Source organism: Nyctereutes procyonoides, unplaced genomic scaffold (assembly GCF_905146905.1).
Source record: "Nyctereutes procyonoides isolate TBG_1078 unplaced genomic scaffold, NYPRO_anot_genome, whole genome shotgun sequence".
Lineage (NCBI taxonomy): Eukaryota > Metazoa > Chordata > Mammalia > Carnivora > Canidae > Nyctereutes > Nyctereutes procyonoides.
Genome location: NW_026575020.1, coordinates 29503868 through 29524486, shown reverse-complemented (window position 1 = coordinate 29524486; position 20619 = coordinate 29503868). Strand labels below are relative to the sequence as shown.

Sequence of the window (20619 nt, the reverse complement as noted above, 5' to 3'; positions counted from 1 at the left end):
TTATCCGGGAGGCCATCCTGATCACCCAACCTAAGTAGCCTCCAATCTCTATTACCTTATTCTATATTATTATCATAGCATTATCTGTACATAATATTTTCCTATTTCTTCTTATATGCTTCTTGTCTGTTTTCCCACTAGAGAAGCGACTTGTCTCTTTCCCTACTATATCCCAAAGATGCAGAACAGCATTTCATATATTGGAGATGTTCAACAAATATTCATTGGATGAATGAATAAGCTGAGCACTGAAGTCTGTCTTACGGTCACTTCTCATAGTTCTCTTTGCTGTCTTGTTTAGCTCAAGACCTGTGGTTTACCTGAACGTGTCCATGACTTTCACTCCCAAGGCACTACCCATTGGCTTCAACAGCAGTGTGAATGCAAGTTTGTGTTTTGAAATCAGCTCTAGGACCACAGCTACTGAGTCAGGTAACAGGCAGCCTAGCTCCCCACCACCTCCAGTGTCGTGATCATTCCATTTTGGCTTCAATAGGGACAGGGAAAGAGGACTGCAGGGGGAGGGGTACAAGGAATGTTATGAAGTCCTGGCGCTTGAAATCCCTTTATTAGAACTTAGTTCCTTTGACATTAGGTTCTCTTTAGTGGGAAGTACCCCAGGAAAGGGTGACCTACTGTTAAAGCCATATTACGAAGGGATTCATCTGACCCCTGCTGGGAAGAGGGGATTTGGATCCCTTCATCAAGGTTGTTGGATTGAGTTTCTGAAAGAACACAGAAAAAAGCAGCCATGTCTCCATCTCCCATCTCGTCTATTCTATACAGTAAGGGAGTTGGCCCAGGTACTTTGTAAGGTGCGTCCAGTTCTGCTATCTCAGGTTTTACTCTATGGTTTCTCTCTCCATTTTCTGAATTATTCTTCCTCCTCATTTTTTTCCCTTCAATAGCAGCCTCTTCTCTGAACCCTGCTTCCCTTGGGAAGACTGACAGCTCTGGGAATGTGCTGCTTTGGGTTTTGGGCTGGGTCACTGAGCAACTCTAACTGGGTGCCAGAAGACCATGAGAAAAATACTTCTGAAATGAAGAGACTCAGGAATCCAGCACAAGGAACTGGGTGGGGACACCACTCAGGAGGGGCTCATAAGGAACTGCAGGCAGGTGAGGGACCCTCTGTCTAGGGCTTACCCACCCTAGCCTCATCAGGAAGGTCTGGTCTTCATTACTAGGCTCCATAAAGATGATTCTGAACTTCACCGTGGATGTGGACGTGGTGAAGCAGAGGAAAAGGCTGCAGTATTCAGACAAGAGAATTTGTCAGAGCTACCTTAGAGAGTGGAATGACAGCGTGCCCTGTCTTTGTGAGCCCCTTCTGCTCATTCCCACAGAGGGAGAGGTAAGTGAAGGAATTTAGAAGAGAGTCCAGAAGAGTGTGTGCATACAAGGAAGGATACATACCCAAAACAAATTAGACAATTAAAATAATCCTAATAGATCAAAAATCACATAGTGGTATGAGAGATGGTGTTAATTGTCATAGTACTGCACAGTAAAGAAATCCGCTGAAATTGAACACTGACTATGCCTCTGAGCTTCCTAGAAGCCAGACACAAAGGGAAATGCTCTAATGGCTGACATTTTTCTTGGTAACAAATCCCTCTACCTCATGTCATCTCACCTCACCTGGTAGTAGCAGTGGGGCTGAGTGCCCTTAATAAATAAATATCAGAAAAATTGAATGAGGGAAAGAAATAAAGACTAAAGTTATCATTTACAAAGGTTTATTCCTGACAAAGGTGCCTAGAGACATAAAAGAAATGTATTTGTCAGGTTTCAGAGCCTGACAGGACCTTGAAGGACCTAGGAGAATAATTTATTCCAGTAAACTCATATGTTATGCTTCTACCTGCACATCTGTTCTTATGTCTATTTAGAGTGTTAATTGGATTAAGAAAGAGTTTCTAGCAAGTCTATGCCTTCCTTAAATAAAAGCTACATTTTCCACACAGGAATCATGCTCACTTACCCTTAGATGTTCAAAGCTCCTACCATGGCTGAAAGGCTCACTTAATGGCCAATGGCACCCTATGCAATCTCCTCATCTTCAGTTTTTTACTTTTCTAATATATCCAGTGTGCTTTGAGAAAGATCTTTATAAACATAAATGTGACCATGATTCTTCCCTTCTGTGGCTTCCATTTGCCCTCCAAAGGGATAGGAACCATCAGGAGTTATCAGGCCTGAGGCCTTAGCAGATCAAGTGAGATTTTCCCAAAGCAACTTGGTTGAAGTTTCCCTTCAGGTTGGCTTATTTGGAAAAGGCTTATGACTTCTGAATCACCACTTTCATTGTTTATTTCTTATTATGACTACATCAAAATTAAAATGATTTTCCTTCTCATCTCCCTAACATGCTACTCCAACCTTGCATTACTTGGTAACTGTAGCTCTGTGAGGATGACCACTTCTCCAACATCAGTGTCAACGTCAGCTACCAACTCCAGACCTTGGAGGGCCAGAGGGACCATCCCCACCCTATTTTGGACTTCTACACTGAACCCTTCACCATCTTCCAGGTGACTCAACTAAGTGAGAATCTCCTGGGAGCCAACCCCAAAAAAGCACCTGTTCCTCTAACTTCAGAGAATGTTAAAGTGGGGGGGGGCTCAGACAGTATTTGGGCCTCTTGCTGTTCAAATGGGGAAACTGAGTTCCTGAGATGGTGTTAATTTGCTCAGGGTCTTACTGGTCTCCAAACCACATGCAAAGTTAGTTCCTTTATGTTCACAGAAAACATGCTTGCTATATATTTAATGATGCATAGGAATATGTTGTTTGACTTGGCAAGAGTCTCTGATGATGGTGTGGTGGGGGTCCTGTGTGGGGCCTGGACTGGAGCTAACCTGCTCTGTGCTGTAGACAGGATGCCCTTTAGTACACCTGTCTACCCAGGTCTTGACCATGACCTTTGGGCTGAATGTCTAGCCTATGAAACCTGTACCCTGACAGGTAGGTAATGTCACAAGAAACTTCTCTAAGGGAACTTCTCTAAGGGATAACTAAGGGAAATCAGAGGTCAAAATAAACAGTCAGATTTTCTGATTCTTTGATATCTTAGGTAATTTGGTTCCCACCTAGGCCCTGGCCCCCATGGCATTCTGTCAGTCTTCATTTAGAGGGTCTTATGGCATATAGAAAAGTCAGCAAGATCAAAGTGACAACATGAGCATTTAAAGTAATAATTCTAGTCAGCTGGAATGAACTGAGTCTCTAAAAAGAAAAAGGGGTGCCTGGCTGGCCTACTCGGTAGAGCATGGGACTCTTGATCTCAGGATTGTGAGTTCAAGAAAAAAGAAAAAGAAGAGGGGTGCCTGGCTGGCCTACTCGGTAGAGCATGGGACTCTTGATCTCAGGGTTGTGAGTTCAAGAAAAAAGAAAAAGAAGAGGGGTGCCTGGCTGGCCTACTCGGTAGAGCATGGGACTCTTGATCTCAGGGTTATGAGTTCAAGCCCCACACTGGGTGTACATCACCCAGTGGCCTACTTCAAAAAATAAGTTAAAGAAAAAGAAGAAGCCAAAAGCAGCTTATACTGGCACAGAAAAGCTTCAGGTAGCATGGGTGATTATTTCCAGGTAATCATAGGACACTCATGACTAATTTTTTAAAATTATTTATTTATTTATTTATTTCTGAGAGAGAGAGAGAATGAGCAGGCACAAGTGAGGTCGGGGAGGGCAGTGGCAGAAGGAGAAGGAGAAGCAAACTCCTCAGTGAGCAGGGACGCCCCCCACATCACCATTGGGTTCGACCCCAGAACCCTGAGATCATGACCTGAGCGATAGGCAGACACTTAACTGACTGAGCCACCCAGGGGCCCCTCAACTGTCTAATATTTTTACAACAATGCTCTATATAAATTAAATTGTATAATTCTTTGGCTCAATTTTGGCCAATATCCAATGGATCAGTCACAAATAGCAAATAGAATTAAGACAGTAACATAATCAAGTTACTGTTTGCTCATCTGCTCAGGAAGAGGGAGAATCAGCCTCCCTATGAGTGAAGATCATCATCTTAATTATGTTTGGCAAGAAATTTTATTTTAAACTTATAATAGTGGGGGCAGTCTGGGTGGCTCAGTGGTTTAGCGCCGCCTTCGGTCCAGGGCGTGATCCTGGAGACCCGGGATCGAGTCCCACGTCAGGCTCCCTGCATGGAGCCTGCTTCTCCCTCTGCCTGTGTCTCTGCCTCTCTCTCTCTCTCTCTCTCTATCTCTCTCTGTCTCTCATGAATAAATAATAAAAATCTTTAAAAAAATTAAAAAAGATAAACTTCTAATAGTATATTTATTTTGTAAAATTTTTTTTAGAATTTGTATTGACAGCAAGTTAGATGATCCAGAACAGATTAGGAGAAATAATGAAACAAAATTTCATGAATAAGTAGATTATCATTAACTGTATATATATATATTCTGGTTTTTAGAACCTTGTTACTTTGAAATATTTGGTTTGCTAAAAACCTAAAGAATAATCCAAAGAATTCCCATGCATCTTTTATCCAGATTCCCCCAAAGTTACCATTTTGACATTTTATCATATTTGTTTATCATTCTCTTTCTCATGCTATTATACACACACAGACACACATATGTGTATATATACATATCACACACTTATATTTTGCAACCTTTGGAGACTAAGTCACAGATATGATACCTCTTTACTTCTGAATACTTCAGTATATATTTCCTTTTTTTAAAAAAGATTTTATTTATTTATTCATGAGAGATACAGACAGAGAGAGGCAGAGACACAGGCAGAGGGAGAAGCAGGCTCCATGCAGGGAGCCTGAGGTGGGACTTGATCCCGGGACTCTGGAACCACACCCTGAGCCAAAGGTGGACACTCAACCGCTGAGCCACCCAGGCATCCCATTCAGTATATATTTCCTAAAAAAAATAAGGGCATTCTCTTACAAAACCACAGTACAAGGACCAAAATCAGGAAATTAACAGTGATAAAGTGTTACTGTCTAGTAGTGTACAAGCTTTATTCAGATATCACCAGCTGTCCTATTAATGTCATGTATAGCAAAAGAGTACATTTTTTTTCTGGTCCAGGATCATTCATTACATTTTTTCATTACTTATCTTTAGACTCCTTTAATCTGCAATGGTATTTCAGCCTGTCTCTGTCTTTAATGACTTTATCATTTTTATTTATTTTTTTATTTATTTATTTTTTTTATTTATGATAGTCACAGAGAGAGAGAGAGAGGCAGAGACACAGGCAGAGGGAGAAGCAGGCTCCATGCACCGGGAGCCCGACGTGGGATTCGATCCCGGGTCTCCAGGATCGCGCCCTGGGCCAAAGGCAGGCGCTAAACCGCTGCGCCACCCAGGGATCCCCGACTTTATCATTTTTAAAGAGTCAAATAACAGGCCAGTTATTTTGTAGAATATATTTCCTCATAACTACATTCAGGTTATACATTTTTTTGGCAGGAATATCACAGAAGTGAAGTTGTTTCCTTCTAGTTGCACAGCATCAGGAAGCACACCCTTTGATTTGTTCCTTTGTAATTAATACTTATCTTATGGGGAGATGCTTTGAGATTATGTATTTATATCTTACATAACATCCATTCATGATTCTTACCTTAATCAATTATTACTTTGATGGTCCAAAAAAGAGATTAAAAAAAATATTCCACCAATAAAATGGGGTGGGGGGGTGGGGGTTATTTGATGTTGGGTTAGGCACACAGATGTTTCCAAAGAATGAGTCTAGCTGGTAGTTTACATGGTTTAATCCTGCTCTCTTACACTGGGGTTGGGTGAAAAAGCAGGCTACCTGACTATATTAAAAGTAAAACTAAAAAACAAATAAACAAACAAACAAACAAACAAGAAAACCTGCCTCAAACTATTAACCAGCCAGATTAGAGCTCCAAGATTTGACTTCTGCAAACTGCATCTCCTTTTCCAGGAAGTAGGTTTCCTTTCTAGCATTGAGCTCCTATTCCAGCTCCAGGCCATGGTAAGTCTTTGCAGAAGCTGTTGAGGTGGTCACTGGGTGTTAGGGATGTAAATACAGAGATTTTCCTATTAAGGAGCTGGCTATGTTTCCCTCATAAGAAAAAAGAGATGCAGTTCCTTTCCTACAGAGAAGACTGGCCACGGTGGACAAGAACCTCACAGGACTGACCTGTTAATACTTAAGCATCCCCTATTCCTGCCCCTGCTGTTCCTGTTTCTACGTAAAAAGACTAAGGAAGCTTTTATTCACTTAGGTTTTCCTCCCCAAAATGTTTAAAGGAGTATGTTGTGAGCCTTGTGGCTTAATTCACGTGATATAAATGTGACAGTCACCCCCACCATTCCATGAAGGTCACTCCATTTTTTGCCTTGGCCAGAGGCCTGAGTCATGGTGTACTGTGTTGTAAGAGCAAGCACACTCCCTATCCCCTACAGGTCAAGGAATGTCACAGTCACAGCTCTCTTGGCCATATGGGCACAACCCCAGCCTATTAGACTTCACTTGCTCATACCTGTACTTCTCAGAGTCTAAGGAAGAAGAGGTGTGTCCTAAGGAGAAGATCACGAGGCAAAGCTACTGGGGATGGCGATGGTGGTATCCCTGGGCTGACCCCTGCTTCTCTCTGTTTCGTTACAGCTGCCCTATGAGAAGGCCTGCAAGAATAAATTTTTTTGTGTTGCTGAGTTTCAGATGGTCACCACTATCTCTCAGTGAGTTGGATCTAGTCATCAGAGTTTCTGCAATTAACTTCTTCCTGGAGGCTTACCTGGGCAAACCCCTCATCACAATTGACTTTTTCTTGTGGCCCACAAAGGGCTTTGCATTTATTTTCTCACTGGGTCCTCAGCCACACCATGAGGGAGGCAAGAGATTTGTATTCCTGTTCTATAGATTAGGGAACAGACCCAATAGTTGAGGGACTGTGGGGTCACAGTGGTCATTTGGTGGACTTAAACCCAGGTCTCTTGACACTGGATAATTTTGTTTTCATAATGCAGTGTTTCTTGCTCCTAGGACTACCTCAGTTAGAGTAGCCTCTTCCTTGGCTCACCTCATAACCAAATTACCTAAGTAATTCATTAAATACTTATGGAGCATCTCCTCTGTGTCAAGCACTCTATACTGGATGCTGGAGATACATCAGCAAACAATACAGACTAAAATTCTTGCCATTTGGTATTTTAGGAGGAGAAGATAATAGGTAAATTTTATGTTGATGAGATGTATTATGAAGAAAAGGCAGGGGATCCCTGGGTGGCACAGCGGTTTAGCGCCTGCCTTTGGCCCAGGGCGCAATCCTGGGGGCCCGGGATCGAGTCCCATGTCGGGCTCCCGGTGCATGGAGCCTGCTTCTCCTTCTGCCTGTGTCTCTGCCTCTCTCTCTCTCTCTCTCTCTGTGTGTGACTATCATAAATAAATAAAAAAAAAAAAGAAAGAAAGAAAAGGCAGGGAAGGTGGGAGAAAGTGCTGGGTAGGGGTGGGTTGCAGTTTTCGAATGGTCAATAAAGGGCTCACTGAGGTGGTGTTTTGGTGCACAAAGGAAGAGGTTGAGGAATGAACTATATGAGTGTCTGCAGGAAGAGCAACTGCAAATGCCCTGATCTGGGAGCATGGTTGGAGGTAGAGGGACGGCCAGGATACCAGTGTGGTTGCAATAGAATAAGGAAGGGAGAAAGGTAATGTCAGGGCAGGAAGAACAGTTATTCGGGGCTTCTGAGGCCCTGCTTAAGGGCTTTTACTGTGAACTAGGAAGCTGAAGAATGACAGGATCTTACATTTTGACAGGCTTGTTCTTGCTGCTGTGTTGTAGACTGCAAGAGCAAAGATGTAAGCAGGGAGATAGTAAGGATCTATTATAATAACTCAGGTAAGAAGTGATGATGACTTGGGCCACAGTGGTAGCAGTTGAAGGTAGTTCTTTTTTTTTTTTTTTTTAGTTGAAGGTAGTTCTATTTTGGAATTAGAGCCCACAGGATTTGATGACTGATTAGATGTGGGGAGTGAAAGAGAAGGGTCTAATGTGGCTTCCATCATTTCATCCTGAGCATCTAGAATTTTGCTGCCCAGTACAGTAGCTACTAGTCACATTTGGCTATTTAATTAAGTAAATTAAAAATTTAGTTCCTCAGTTGATCTAAGCACATTCAAGTACTCAACACTCACATATAGCACAGATATAGACTATTTCCATTACTGTAAAAGTTCTGTTGGATCACACTGAACTCCAGAACAATGGCACTGCCAAGAACTGAATTGAGGAAGCCTTTAGAAGGATGATTTTGGAAGGCAGGGTAGAGAGGAAGAGATAAGGAGTTTGGCTTTGGACATGAGATGGTCTTAAAATGCCCTCCCCAGCTACTAGTGTTATATACGTAACATGGTGGCCAGAGTTGGCCTCTGTGGGGAAGAACACTGTTGCCTGAGTCCTGGTAAGCCTTTTCATAGAAATTTGTAGGACTTTGGATGGCCTAGCTCATATCAATTACTAAGAATCCAATTGAAGATTTTTGAGTGCTTTGGAATCCAGCCTAATAAACAGATGCAGCTGTTTCCAACAGGAATTAATTACAGCCAAGAACTTCCTTCCCAGCCAACTCCTTGTGACATATAGAACACACACAACTGGCCCTCCATTGCCCCCTAGTGTAAATAGAAAGCAGTCTTTTCTTTTTCCAAAGTATTGAGTCTAATCTTTAGCATCTAAATATTTCAGTGTTTTCCACCTTTTTTGTGGATATAGATCTCCTAAAGAATCTAAGGAAAACTACAGACCCTTCCCCCTAGAAGATCATATGTGAATATGTAAGTGTTTGTATTTGGGGCCCTCTGAAACTGTCCATGGCCCTCAGGTTAAGAATCCCTGTGAAATATTCCAGTGGCTCTCAGATCCCTCTCCTGGCCTGGACTCTAGAACAGTATATCCAATAGATGTTTCAACATCTCTACCTTTTTTTTTTTTTTTTTAAATTTACGATAGTCATACAGAGAGAGTGAGAGAGGCAGAGACACAGGCAGAGGGAGAAGCAGGCTCCATGCAGGGAGCCTGACGTGGGACTCGATCCCGGGTCTCCAGGATCACGCCCTGGGCTGCAGGCGGCGCTAAACCGCTGCGCCACTGGGGCTGCCCTCAACATCTCTACCTGGTTATGCCATAGGTACTTCTCATTATATCCTTGACTGAACTTGTCTGGTCGACTGCCACCCTCTGGTCTTCTTCCAGTGTTCTCTCTCATGAATAGCACCACTTGGTCATCTGAGATGAAAATTCAGCCTTCATCCTTGACCCCTCTCTCTGTTGCTCTTGTTACCATATTTGGCTTCAGTCCCCTCTCTGTATCCCCACCACTACTGTCTTACCCAGGATTTCCACTGCAGGCTCCAGCTGTCTCGGTTCCCGACCCCCTCCTCATCTATCTTTTTCTCAGCTATGATAAAACAAAAACAATATAACAACAAAACACATGTCACATTGCTTCCCAGAGCTTCATATTCTGTTTTTGAACAGTTCAGATGGCTAGATTTTCTTTTCTTTTCTTTTTTTTTTTTAAGATTTTATTTATTTATTCACTAGAACACACAGAGGGGAGAAAGAGAGAGAGAGACAGAGACACAGGCAGAGGGAGAAGCAAGCTCCACGCAGGGAGCCCGACGCGGGACTCGATCCGTGTCTCCAGGATCCTGCCCTGGGCTGAAAGCGGCGCTAAACCACCCAGCCACTGGGGCTGCCCGCTAGGAGATTTTCTTTGTATTGTTAATGTTTTTCTGTAAAGCTCAATTGTGGACAGTAGTATTATCCTCTGGGGCCCCACAGCACCTCTGTCGACTGAAGGAAGCTCTCACAAACCCTCCAAGTCTTCTCTTCTCCAGTCTGAATAGATTGTTTTAAACTAATCTTTAAATTGGAAGGGCCTGAATGATTTTGTGGATGGGAGAGCTGAGGCCAAGAAAGGGGTAGGGGCCGTACCTGTCTCATGCACCACTAATCTTCAGTATTGAGCAGAAGTATCTGGCACAGAGAAAGTACTCCATAACTATATGCAAAATGTATGAATTTGTGTTTCATGAAGTGTCTTGCCTAGGGTTGCACTGAATTGGAAGTAGAAAGAGGATTTAAATATAATTTTCCCAACCCTCTTTTGGGATTGCTAGACCTTAGGCAAATGAGTTAGACTCTCTTGGCTTCTGTTTGCTTTTCTATGAAATGGAGAGTAACCATACTATTTTATAGGATTATTATGTGGATTAATTGAGGATGTGAAGGATTTCATTTAGCATATCATATAGTAAGCACCAAATAAATGGTAGCCATTATCATCTCATACAGCAACTGAGGTGGGTGTGGCAGTCCAGGCATTTGCTTATGTTGAGGGGAAGAAAATCTAGGCTAAATGTATCCTTTAGGCAATTTAAGGAGTTAGTTAAGAATGTGCTATTGTACTGCATTGAAGTTTTTACAGATTAAATAAACTGGTAACATGTATCTATTTGCCTACACTGTGCAGACAGGAATTGGTGGTGGGTCTCACAAAGGAGCTGACTATGAACATTAACCTAACTAACTCTGGGGAAGATTCCTACATGACGAGCATGGATTTGAGTTACCCCAGAAACCTACAGTTTAAGAGGATACACAAGGTAACTATGATGGCAGTTTTGGAAACATGCCACTCATGGCTTTCCCCCCTGTATACCTTCTTTTTTTTTTTTTTAAGATTTTATTTATTTATTCATAAGAGACACACACACACACACAGAGGCAGAGGCAGAGGAGAAGTAGGCTCCAAGGGAGCCCGATGTAGGTCTCAATCCCGAGACTCCAGGATCACACCCTGGGCTGAAGGCAGCACCAAACCACTGAGACACCCGGGCTTCCCACCTGCTTTTTTTTTTTTTTTTTATGGCAACCTCCTAACTGGTCTCTCTGCCTCCAGTCTCATCCTGGTCCATCCAATAAATTATTATTGATGAGATGAATCCCCTCCAATCCAACTGCATGCTGTGCTGTGAGCCCAGTCACACTATTCTCTGCCTACAGAATCTTCAGTGCTGCTGTTCTGCCGTCACTGCTTCTTGCCTGCACCCTTTCTTAACCAGGGTTCTGAGATGGAAAGAATTTCTAAAACAAGAGTCTGCACTGGGAAAGTAGTTTGCCCTGCTACTCATTAGCCTGGGGTCACAGACCCAAAGCCAGCTGCAAGATAACAGGAAACAGTGTTTCTCCCAAGGGCATCCTACAGCTGTGAAGTATTGTAACACTGAGAAATATTCTCTAAAATCATAGGCAATCAGAAAACTCTGCTGCTTGAAGTTCTGTCTGTAATTATGAAACTATCTCACTTGACTGGAGAATATTAAGTCACTTGGAAGAGAAGTAGTCTCATTTTCCATCTGAGGTGCAGATCTTCAGATAACACACTTCTGGACACAACTTTACAAATCCACCCTAAGAGTTTCCCAGTGAAATGAATCCCTGGGTCCAGACCTGATGCTGATTGACCCTTTTACACACAAAACCTTGCTTTACTTTGAGCCCATCAAAACTCTGCTTTACTTTTCTTTTTTTTAAAGATCTTATTCAGGGGAATCCCTGGGTGGCTCAGCGGTTTAGCACCTGCCTTTGGCCCAGGGCGTGATCATGGAGTCCCAGGATTGAGTCCTGGGATCGAGTCCCGTGTTGGGCTCCCAGCATGGAGCCTGCTTCTCCCTCTGCCTGTGTCTCTGCCTCTCTTCTCTCTCTCTATGTCTATCATAAATAAATAAATAAATAAATAAATAAATAAATAAATAAATAAATAAATAAATCTTTAAAAAAATAAAGATTTTATTTATTTATTCATGAGACACACACACACACACACACACACACACACACACACAGAGGCAGAGACACAGGCAGAGGGAGAAGCAGGCTCCAAGCAGGGAACCCGATGTGGGACTTGATCCCAGGACTCCAGGATCATGCCCTGGGCCAAAGGCAGGCACTAAACCCTGCTGAGCCACCCAGGGATCCCTCTGCTTTACTTCTCTATCGCCTGAACTCCACCTTCCCCAGAATCCTTTAATAATTGTCTTTGCTTTTGTTTGGTGAGACATACCACAGTGCAGTTTTCCTCGTTGTAAGGAGTCAGTAAATCTGGCCTTTTCTTTCTTTTTTTTTTTTAAAGATTTTATTTTTATTTATTTAGGAGAGGCACACACAGAGAGAGAGGCAGGGACATAGGCAGAGGGAAAAGCAGGCTCCTCGCGGGAGCCTGATGCGGGACTCAAACCCCAGACCGGGAACACGCCCTGAATTGGAAGGCTGACACCTAACTGCTGAGCCACCCAGGCATCCCAGCCTGGCTTTTTCAAGCTAGGTTTGTCCCTAGGGTCTTAGGCTAGGGACAGGACAAGAATTCATATATGAAAATAATGAAATTATAGGCTTCTATAGTGGAACTAGTGCTGTGCTACCCTTGGGAGAATTAAAAAAATTGTCACTGAATTCACCTTTCCACAGTCAGTGGACCAGTAGAGGAGCCCTGGTTGAGAAAGGCTATGTGGCAGTGTTGGGCTCATGCTTACCTTCCAGCCCATCTCAGTATGTTAAGTTTGCATTGGTACAGTCAAATGTCTCCTTCCCCATGAAGACTTTACAGATGCCTCCTTGTTGGATTTCACCTCTTTCAATATTGTTTTTCCTTGTACCTTTCACAGAACCACTCCTTAGGCCTTGTATTTAAAAGTTCCTCAACCATCTACTACTGATTCCTCCTGCCTAGCTTGGGAGGAAGACAGAGACCAAATCTGATTTGCGTCCCAAAGCTCCTGGCAGATGTCTGGCATGTAGAAAATCAGTCAATGTTTGTTGAAATGGTGTGAGGAAACTGCTCCCTTACTTCCTCTTTAAGAATAGTGTCTTCTTTGTGTTAACAGCCTCCTTCTCCAGACATTCAGTGTGATGATCCTAAGCCAAATGCTTCTGTGCTGGTCATGAACTGCAAGATTGGTCACCCTATTCTCAGGAGGTCATCTGTGAGTGTTTTGATTAGCTGACTCTTGCTAACTTGGAGGTGGTGTCTCCTACATCTCAACTGAATCTTAGTTGTGGTCTCCACATTTCTCTTTACAGTAATAAATCCATAGCAGAGCTTAGAGATGCCAAATTTGCTCTCAAAGTAGGGAGTGGTGGGGTGGGGAATATAGCCATAAACTGTTGGCTCACCCCCATATAGCAGTGTGAAGCTGGGAGTAGTATAGGAGGAGCAGCAGGCCCAAAGTTACTAGTTGAGGTGAGTCCCCCATCTGCCATTGATGACCTCTGTGCTGTGGTAAAGCTCTGAAGTGGTTTCCTCAACTGTAATAGGGGAATAATGCTGTCTGCCCTGCTTACTCTGTAATGACATTGTGAGGCTCATGTGGAATAATAGTGAGGCTCATGCTGTGCTACAAAAATGTGAGGCCTATGAATTGTTTCCCAGGTCTGTTTAGTTAGTAGGAAGCACTTTAAATTGTGAGTGGCATAGAGAAGAATCAAATGACCTTTTCTTTCTCTTTTTTTTTCCATAGGGAAACTTTTCAGTAGTTTGGCAGCTAGAGGAGAATGGTTTTCCAGAGAGGACAGCTAACATCACTGTGGCTGTCTCCAAGTAAGTAGTTCCTGTGTCACAGCAGGCCCAGGCTGTGGCTCTGGAAGAAGTCTCCCTCCCACGTGCATGTGTAAGAACTCCATAGCTCCAAGAGCTCCATCGCTGCCCAGGAAGAAGGGCCTTAGTGAACCCACAGAAATAATCTGCTGCTGCAGTGACTTGGCTTTCCCTTCTTGTTTTCAGAGATATTTAAAATGTTCTTTTATTGACACACAGAACAAAACTACAGTATGATCTGGTAAATGAGAATTGAACATAAGTTCTAATTCTGGTTCATTTAACTCTGGAGAAGCTCTTTCATCTGCAAAGCTTCTGTGTATTGGGGGTAGGGTATAATGTTGGTGAAGGATTCTCAAATGGGGATGACTCTGCCCCTTGGGGGCAATGCCTGAAAATACTTTTGGTTGCCACTTGTGGGATGAGGGAATGCTTCTGGTATCTAGTGGCTAGAGGCCAGCAATGGTCGTAAACATCGTACAGTATAAGGCCGCCTCTCAAAAAATATTATCTGGTCCAAAATGTCATTCTTGTTCAAGATTGAGAAACCCTTTTAAAATCAGTGTTTCTCCAAGTATGGTCTTCTAGCAAATCTTCTGCACTCTAATTACTTATCTTCAAGCATCTTATCTGACTGACCCTCATTGACCCTGAGAAGCCAAGGTATATAAACAGCTATATACAAAGTGGGTATGCTGTCAACTGACACTCTTATTTCCTAGTTTCAATGAAAGAAGGTCTTTGGTCAGAGAGATCAGCCTTCAATTCAAGCATGTCTTCATTGCAGTTCTGCCCAAGTAAGTACTTCCAAGGGGCCGACATCTGTAGCTTCAGGTGGTCAGGGTGGATGTGGACATTCCTAGCGCTGATGGGAGCCTGCTTAAAACCTGGACTGCTCCTGATTGCTGGGGCACTAACAGTTGGGTCCTTAGAAATCCTCTGGGTAGTGATCAAAGGAGGAGCAGGGCTAACTGGTCTCAATACTAAAGATCACTGACATAATGCTAACAAGTGGACAAGAGGAGCTGTGGGATTGAGAAGGGAGGAGAAAAGGCCGCCGAGGACTACTAATCAGACACAGAACCAGCCCAAAGGCACAGAATCCAAGTATTCCACCTGACCCACACTGCCCTACCACCACTTTACATTTTGATACTCAGCCTTGACTCTTCTTAAGGACCTAGAGCCCTCTGTCCTAGTGTACCCAGGTGGTAGCATTCAGGCTCACTTGAAAGAAGGGGGCCCTTGAGGCCTAACAAATACCCTCTCATTTGCAGACCTTCAGTGATGTACATCAACACAAGCCAGGGGCTTTCTGTCTATAAAGAATTCCTCTTCAACGTAAGTATTTAATGCTTATTATTGCAAAGTTACAGTTGGCAAAACAACACCTGAATTCCCACTCTCTGATTTTATTTTGTAGATACATGGGGAAAATCTCTTTGGAGCTGAATTCAAGCTGCACATTTGCATTCCAATCACATTACAAGGTCACCAGTTCATAAGAGTGAGAAACCTTACAAAAATTCAGGTACTTGGAGATATTTCTTTATCATGATCACATCTTTCCAGAGTGACTGTGGATTCTCAAAGGTATAAAACCAGAGTTCTAGAAAAGGAGTAAAACTAAGTCTAGTTAACCTGGGAACACATTAGGAGTAAATTGCCAAAATCATCTTCACAAGAAATATCAACCATTCAGCTCTTAAAGCAACACTTATTTTCCTTCCCTCGATAAAAAATTAGCAAAAATTCAAACCTTCTTAATACCCATGGAGACATTCATTTGCCCTTTGAAAAACTGATAAATTTTGCTTCTCTTTGTGATTGGCAAATAAGCTTGATAAACAGGAGCTGTTTCTTGAACTTCTCCCTATAAATTTACCATCTTCCTTTCCTCCCTCCAGTCTGTCTCTGTCTCTGGTTTGCTATAGCCTCTTCGCCCTCAGCTGACTCTCCATCTGTAGTATGTTTCCCTTATGATACCTACAGCAACAGGTTCTGATCAGTATGAAAGTTGAGGCCTTTGGCTTTCCTGAATATTTTGTTTTTCTTTTTGCTCAGGATACATGAAATGTCAAGGTAAAAAAATTAATATATATAAAAAGGCATTTATAGAATGGACTCTGTTGACAAAAAGAAGGCTTATAAATTGTAATTATTTGTTCCCATGCATAGTTTATTTTTAAAGAACATTTGTTAATTCCCAGAAACATTCAGAATGGGAATTCCACTTTGCTCTGGGAATGGAGACTGAAAATAATAGCATCAGAGGTTTTAAGACCAGTACCCTCTGTCTGGGCAGTAGGGCACCTCCAGCTTACTTGAAGAGTCTGTGTTGGTAAAGCAAGTCAGTGGCAGAGCTGAAGTTCAGCATTGTCCTATAGAAATGCTGGATCTTTCTCTTCATTTGTTTCATGGCAGGGGTGTTACATTTAACCTTGAAGGTCATCTGTTTCAGAATCTTATCTGTGAGGTAATGGAGCCAGAGCACATTATTATAAGGATGATATTCACCCCAGCAGTTGTTGTTCTCCTTCCTCATTAGCCTGTAGATCTCAAACTGGTAGTCACCTTCACCTGTAAATAGGTCCTCATCCATGGAAATGTCACAGAACACCACAATTCCATCCCGCTCCAACCGTGACAGGGTGTAGTCAATGATATTGACTTGCAGTCCATAGGTGGGGATGGTGCTTGTCTTCCCATTGAGGGTGTAGCGGAGCTCTTTGACTCTGGTTTTCTTTAAGAGCACGTTCCCCCAATGTAAGTCTCGGTGCTCAAAGTGCAGTGATGCCTCTGCCACTGCGAGGGATGCAGTGATCTGGTGTAGAATGCTCTTTGCAGTAGCCATGGAGGACAACTTTGTTCTCATTTGCTCTAACTCAGTCCCTCCAAACTCAAATTCCAGTACAATGAAGAGTTGGTCTTCCTCAAAAAAGTCAGGCCGGTCATTTGCAGACCCTTTAGTTGAGTTATAATGGTCCCAGGCTCTGAGGAGCAAGGGAGGGTAAGATCCTTGAACACAGTGCACGGAGTTCAAACCAATAAAGCCTTCTGTACGGTTGTATACCTCATTAGACAAGAGGCTCAACTCTTTGGAGATGATGATCTCTGGCAGAATTTCCTCAAAAGTTTTCTGATGGGCTCCATTGACTAGATCTGGTCCTTCAATAGCAATGATTTTTAGGGCAACAGGTGTGTGGTTAACAATTGTTTGAAACACTTCACCAAACACCCCTTCCCCAATCTTCTGACAACACTCAAGTTTTTCTGTGGAGAGGCAATAGCTAAAGGGGACAGGACCTTCCTGACTGCATTCTCCATAAACCTTTGCAGCATCAGATGCTTTTTTGTCTGTGACATGTAGTGTCTTTAAGGGGGTTAGCAAATACATGGAAGAGTAGTGCCAAGGAGATAGAGCACTATTTGTTCTGTTCGTAACAGGAGGGCTTGAACATTCAGATATGAGGGACCCAGAGAGAGAACTGGCAATGGTGTGGCTGCTGCATACTTCTGACACAGCAGTCACCATCTTCTTCTTGTGGAGACTGAAGGAAGCCCTGGCTTTGGTCCAAGAGCAGGAGTTTTGTAAGTGAGTCAGGTCCTGTGTGAGGAATGAGTCTTTTTCCATCTTTTGGCTCTTAAACTGGTGGCAATGGATAAGGGAGGTTTCTACTGTTTCCTCAAGTTTCCTTTTTCGCCTAGGCCTGGTTCTCTCAGGCCTGTTGATTTCTCCAGATACAATACAGCTCCTGAAACCGTCAGCCTCCTCACAGTCCATCTGGGCAGCCCCTGGAGACCTCACCTCCTGACAGGAGTCGTGGCCTGTGGCCCTCTTCTTACCCATGTTTGATAAACCTGGCCTCTCCAGACTCCCCCTTGTCTGCTCCTTTTCACAGCAAGACCCCCTCATATTCCTCCCATCTGCTCCAAACTCAGAATCTTCAGAGTTTCCAAAGTCCATAATATTAAAGAGAGCTGACCTGACGCTCGCACGGGCTTGGTGGGCCAACCTGGTGAACCTGCCTCCTCTTGCTGCCTCCTGGAAGCCGTGGAGGGGTGGTGTGTCCAGGGAAGCTGCTGGGAGGTGCAAGCCGCCCGGGACTTCAGAGGCCACATCCAAAGAGGCGGAGGGTCCGGTGCAGAGGACACTGTCTCCCGGGGATGGGGGGCCGGGGCCGGGAGAGACCGGACTGCTGAAAAGGGAGGCACTGGTGCCCAGCTCGCCGCCGTCGTCGGGCTGGCCGCACGCACTGAGGTCCGGGCTGGGGCGGCCTGGGTCGTCGCTCGGGAAGGGCGGCGGGCGGAGCGGGCCGCAGGGGGTGCTGCACTTCTGCGGGGGCCGGGCTCGCAGCCTGAGGCGTCGGGGGGTCGCGATCAGACTCGGCTGGTCCTTGGAGGCTCTGCCGCCCGGGCGCCTGCGCCGCGGACCCGCCGGAAGGCCGAGGAAGTCAGGGTCGTCGGGATCGTCGGGATCGTCGGAAGTTATAGACCCCGAGGGGCCGCCGCTGCTGGCGTCGCTGCTGCTGCTGCTGAAAAAACGCTTCCGGTCTTGCGGCGGGAACCACTGCGCCGCTGCCCGGTCCGGCCGCCGCCGCGGCCTCCCGCCGCCCACATTCCCGTACGTTCGGAAGAGCCGATTCCGGGGTAGCGGCACTGAGGCTGCCATGGTCGGTACCCGCCCGAGGTTCAAATGCAAACACCGCGAGACTTCCTTAAGGCCGACGGGCGGGCCGGCGCGGCTGCCGGGTCCTAGCGTCCGGCCTGGCGCCTGCGCATCACGACGGCTCGCGGGGTTGGTGGGAGCGCGGCTGGCGGGCTCGCCGCGTTGCGTCCTCTTCCCCGCTCGGCTTGGCTCTCGTTTCAGGCCCACACTGTGTGCAAGCAGGGTCAGGAGGAAGTCTGTGGGAGCGATCGTGCCCAGGTGAGTGCGGCCGTCCTGAGAGGCTGAGGGACGGAGGAGGGCCCGAAGCGGGTGACGAGAGCCGGCTACTCCTGGAAGCGGGTGCGGGCTGGCCTCAGGCGCGCCTCGGCCGGCTCTCCGCGTCAGGTAGCTGCGGACCTTCGCGGGTTGCCTGAGCCAGGGCGGGCGCTGAGGCGTTCACACCCTCTCTTCGGGGGGCCTTAACGTGCCCCGGCTGCTAAGTGTTAAGCTTTTCAGCTTTTCCACCCAGAAAGGGACTGTGCTAACTGTAACCAGACTTTCCTTTTCAGCATGTGGAAAAATGGCATTCCGTGAACTGTACCATCACTTCAAACAGAGAAGACATAACGGTGGCTGCAGAGCTGACCTTGAATCCATCTCGGCAGGTATTTATTTATTTATTTATTTATTTATTTATTTATTTATTTATTTATTTATTTGAGAGACAGACAGACAGACAGACACAGGCAGAGGGAGAAGCAGGCTCCATGCAGGGAGCCCGACGTGGGACTCGATCCCGGGCCTCCAGGATCACGTCCTGGGCTGAAGGCGACGCTAAACCGCGAGCGACCCGGGGCTGCCCTGCCCCAATCTGTTCTTTACTCAATTACTCGGAGTAATTCGCTAGGGCAACTTACTGTAGTTACTTACCTTAGGCAGTATTTGTGACTCCTTCCTTTCCTGCATCCCCATATCTATTCCAGGAACAAGCGCTGTCATTCCACCTCCAAAATGTGTTCCAAACCCATTCACTTCTCTCCATCTCCACTGCTGCTGTTGTAGTTCAGGCCACCACCTTTTCCCCAGGCTACTGCAGTCTTTTCCTCCTGTCTTTGTTCTTGCCATGCTCTTTACAAATCTTTTCTTCACATAACAGCTATTTTTTAAAGTAAATAATGTGCCATGCCTCTGAAAAGAAAAGTGATATTTGAATACACCTAGAGTAAAACACATACTTTTTCAATGGCCTGCAAGGCATTGCGAGATCTTGTCTCTGCCTCTTCAGCTTTATCTTCAAGTGCTCTCCTCTTTCCCGCTTCTTACACTCCAGCTATTCTGTTATAACAGTCCTTTCTGTTATATTATTATCAGTATTATCCTGGCCACAGGCTCTTTGTACTTGCTGTCCCTTCTGCATGACGCTGTTCTTCCCCTGTATCTTCATGTGTGTGGTTTCTTTTTCTTTTTTTTTTTTAAAGATTTTATTTATTTATTCATGAGACGCAGAGAGAGAGAGAGGCAGAGACACAGGCAGAGGGAGAAGCAGGCTCCATGCAGGGAGCCTGACGTGGGACTTGATCCCAGGTCTCCAGGATCAGGCCCTGGGCCGAAAGGCGGCGCTAAACCGCTGAACCACCTGGGCTGCCCATGTGTGTGTGGTTTCTTATATTTAGCTCAGATGTTACCTTCTTAGAGAGGCATTCCCTGATCACTCAGTCTAAAATGGGCACTAGGATCAAGTTTTAGTGGCCCACATGAGAATGATGAGATCTGAACTGCAGAAGTAGCAATGAGGAATGAAGAAAAGGGACAGATGTGAGAAAGAAAAAAAAGAATCGTCAAGAATGATTTGGGGTGTTGAGTGGGGCTGTGATGTGAGAGGTAAAGTGTAAAAGAAAAGAAATTGGGAATGACTGCAGGTTTTTTGCTTTGGTAACTTTGTGGTTGTCAAATGGATACTGGAGAAAGAACATGTTTAAAGAAAATGATGCTGTCCAAAAACAATACGTCCATGTCTAAAATATATTTTATCTACTCTCCATTTTCTAGTTACTGAGAGATGTATCTGAACTGCAGATCCTTGGTGAAATATCTTTCAACAAATCTCTATATGAGGGGCTGAATGCAGAGAATCACAGAACTAAGGTAATCCCTGGCTATATTCTGGTTTTCTGGGCAGTGTCCTGGAGAAACTGTGCCTAGCCTTAGAGCCATGTATCCATTTCATCTGCATGAAGGGAAACTCCCACTAATATACCACCGTAAAGGCATCTGTTTGTCTGGTCAACAGCCTGGCTCCTCTGAATGTTGTGCCTTACAATGTGTTGACACTTAACCTAGATGTGT

The 20619-nt window shown here is 44.7% G+C and overlaps 2 protein-coding genes across 2 annotated transcripts in view; one reads left to right on the top strand and one right to left on the bottom strand.

Annotated features, from left to right (window-relative positions):
• The window catches only part of ITGAE (integrin subunit alpha E), a 63960-nt gene that overhangs the window by 37389 nt on the left and 5952 nt on the right, over positions 1–20619 (top strand). Inside the window, exons 17-29 of the mRNA XM_055307104.1 lie at positions 302–432; positions 1188–1354; positions 2406–2534; positions 6637–6710; positions 10503–10635; positions 12916–13014; positions 13549–13628; positions 14348–14422; positions 14903–14966; positions 15049–15156; positions 18496–18552; positions 18843–18938; positions 20323–20418. Of these exons, the coding sequence (XP_055163079.1) occupies positions 302–432; positions 1188–1354; positions 2406–2534; positions 6637–6710; positions 10503–10635; positions 12916–13014; positions 13549–13628; positions 14348–14422; positions 14903–14966; positions 15049–15156; positions 18496–18552; positions 18843–18938; positions 20323–20418 (1309 nt within the window). The remainder of the gene's footprint in view (positions 1–301; positions 433–1187; positions 1355–2405; positions 2535–6636; positions 6711–10502; positions 10636–12915; positions 13015–13548; positions 13629–14347; positions 14423–14902; positions 14967–15048; positions 15157–18495; positions 18553–18842; positions 18939–20322; positions 20419–20619) is intronic.
• Positions 15179–18546, bottom strand: HASPIN (histone H3 associated protein kinase). Its single transcript, XM_055318117.1, has one exon. The coding sequence runs from the start codon at positions 18295–18297 to the stop codon at positions 15946–15948; it is 2352 nt and encodes a 783-aa protein (XP_055174092.1). The 5' UTR covers positions 18298–18546; the 3' UTR covers positions 15179–15945.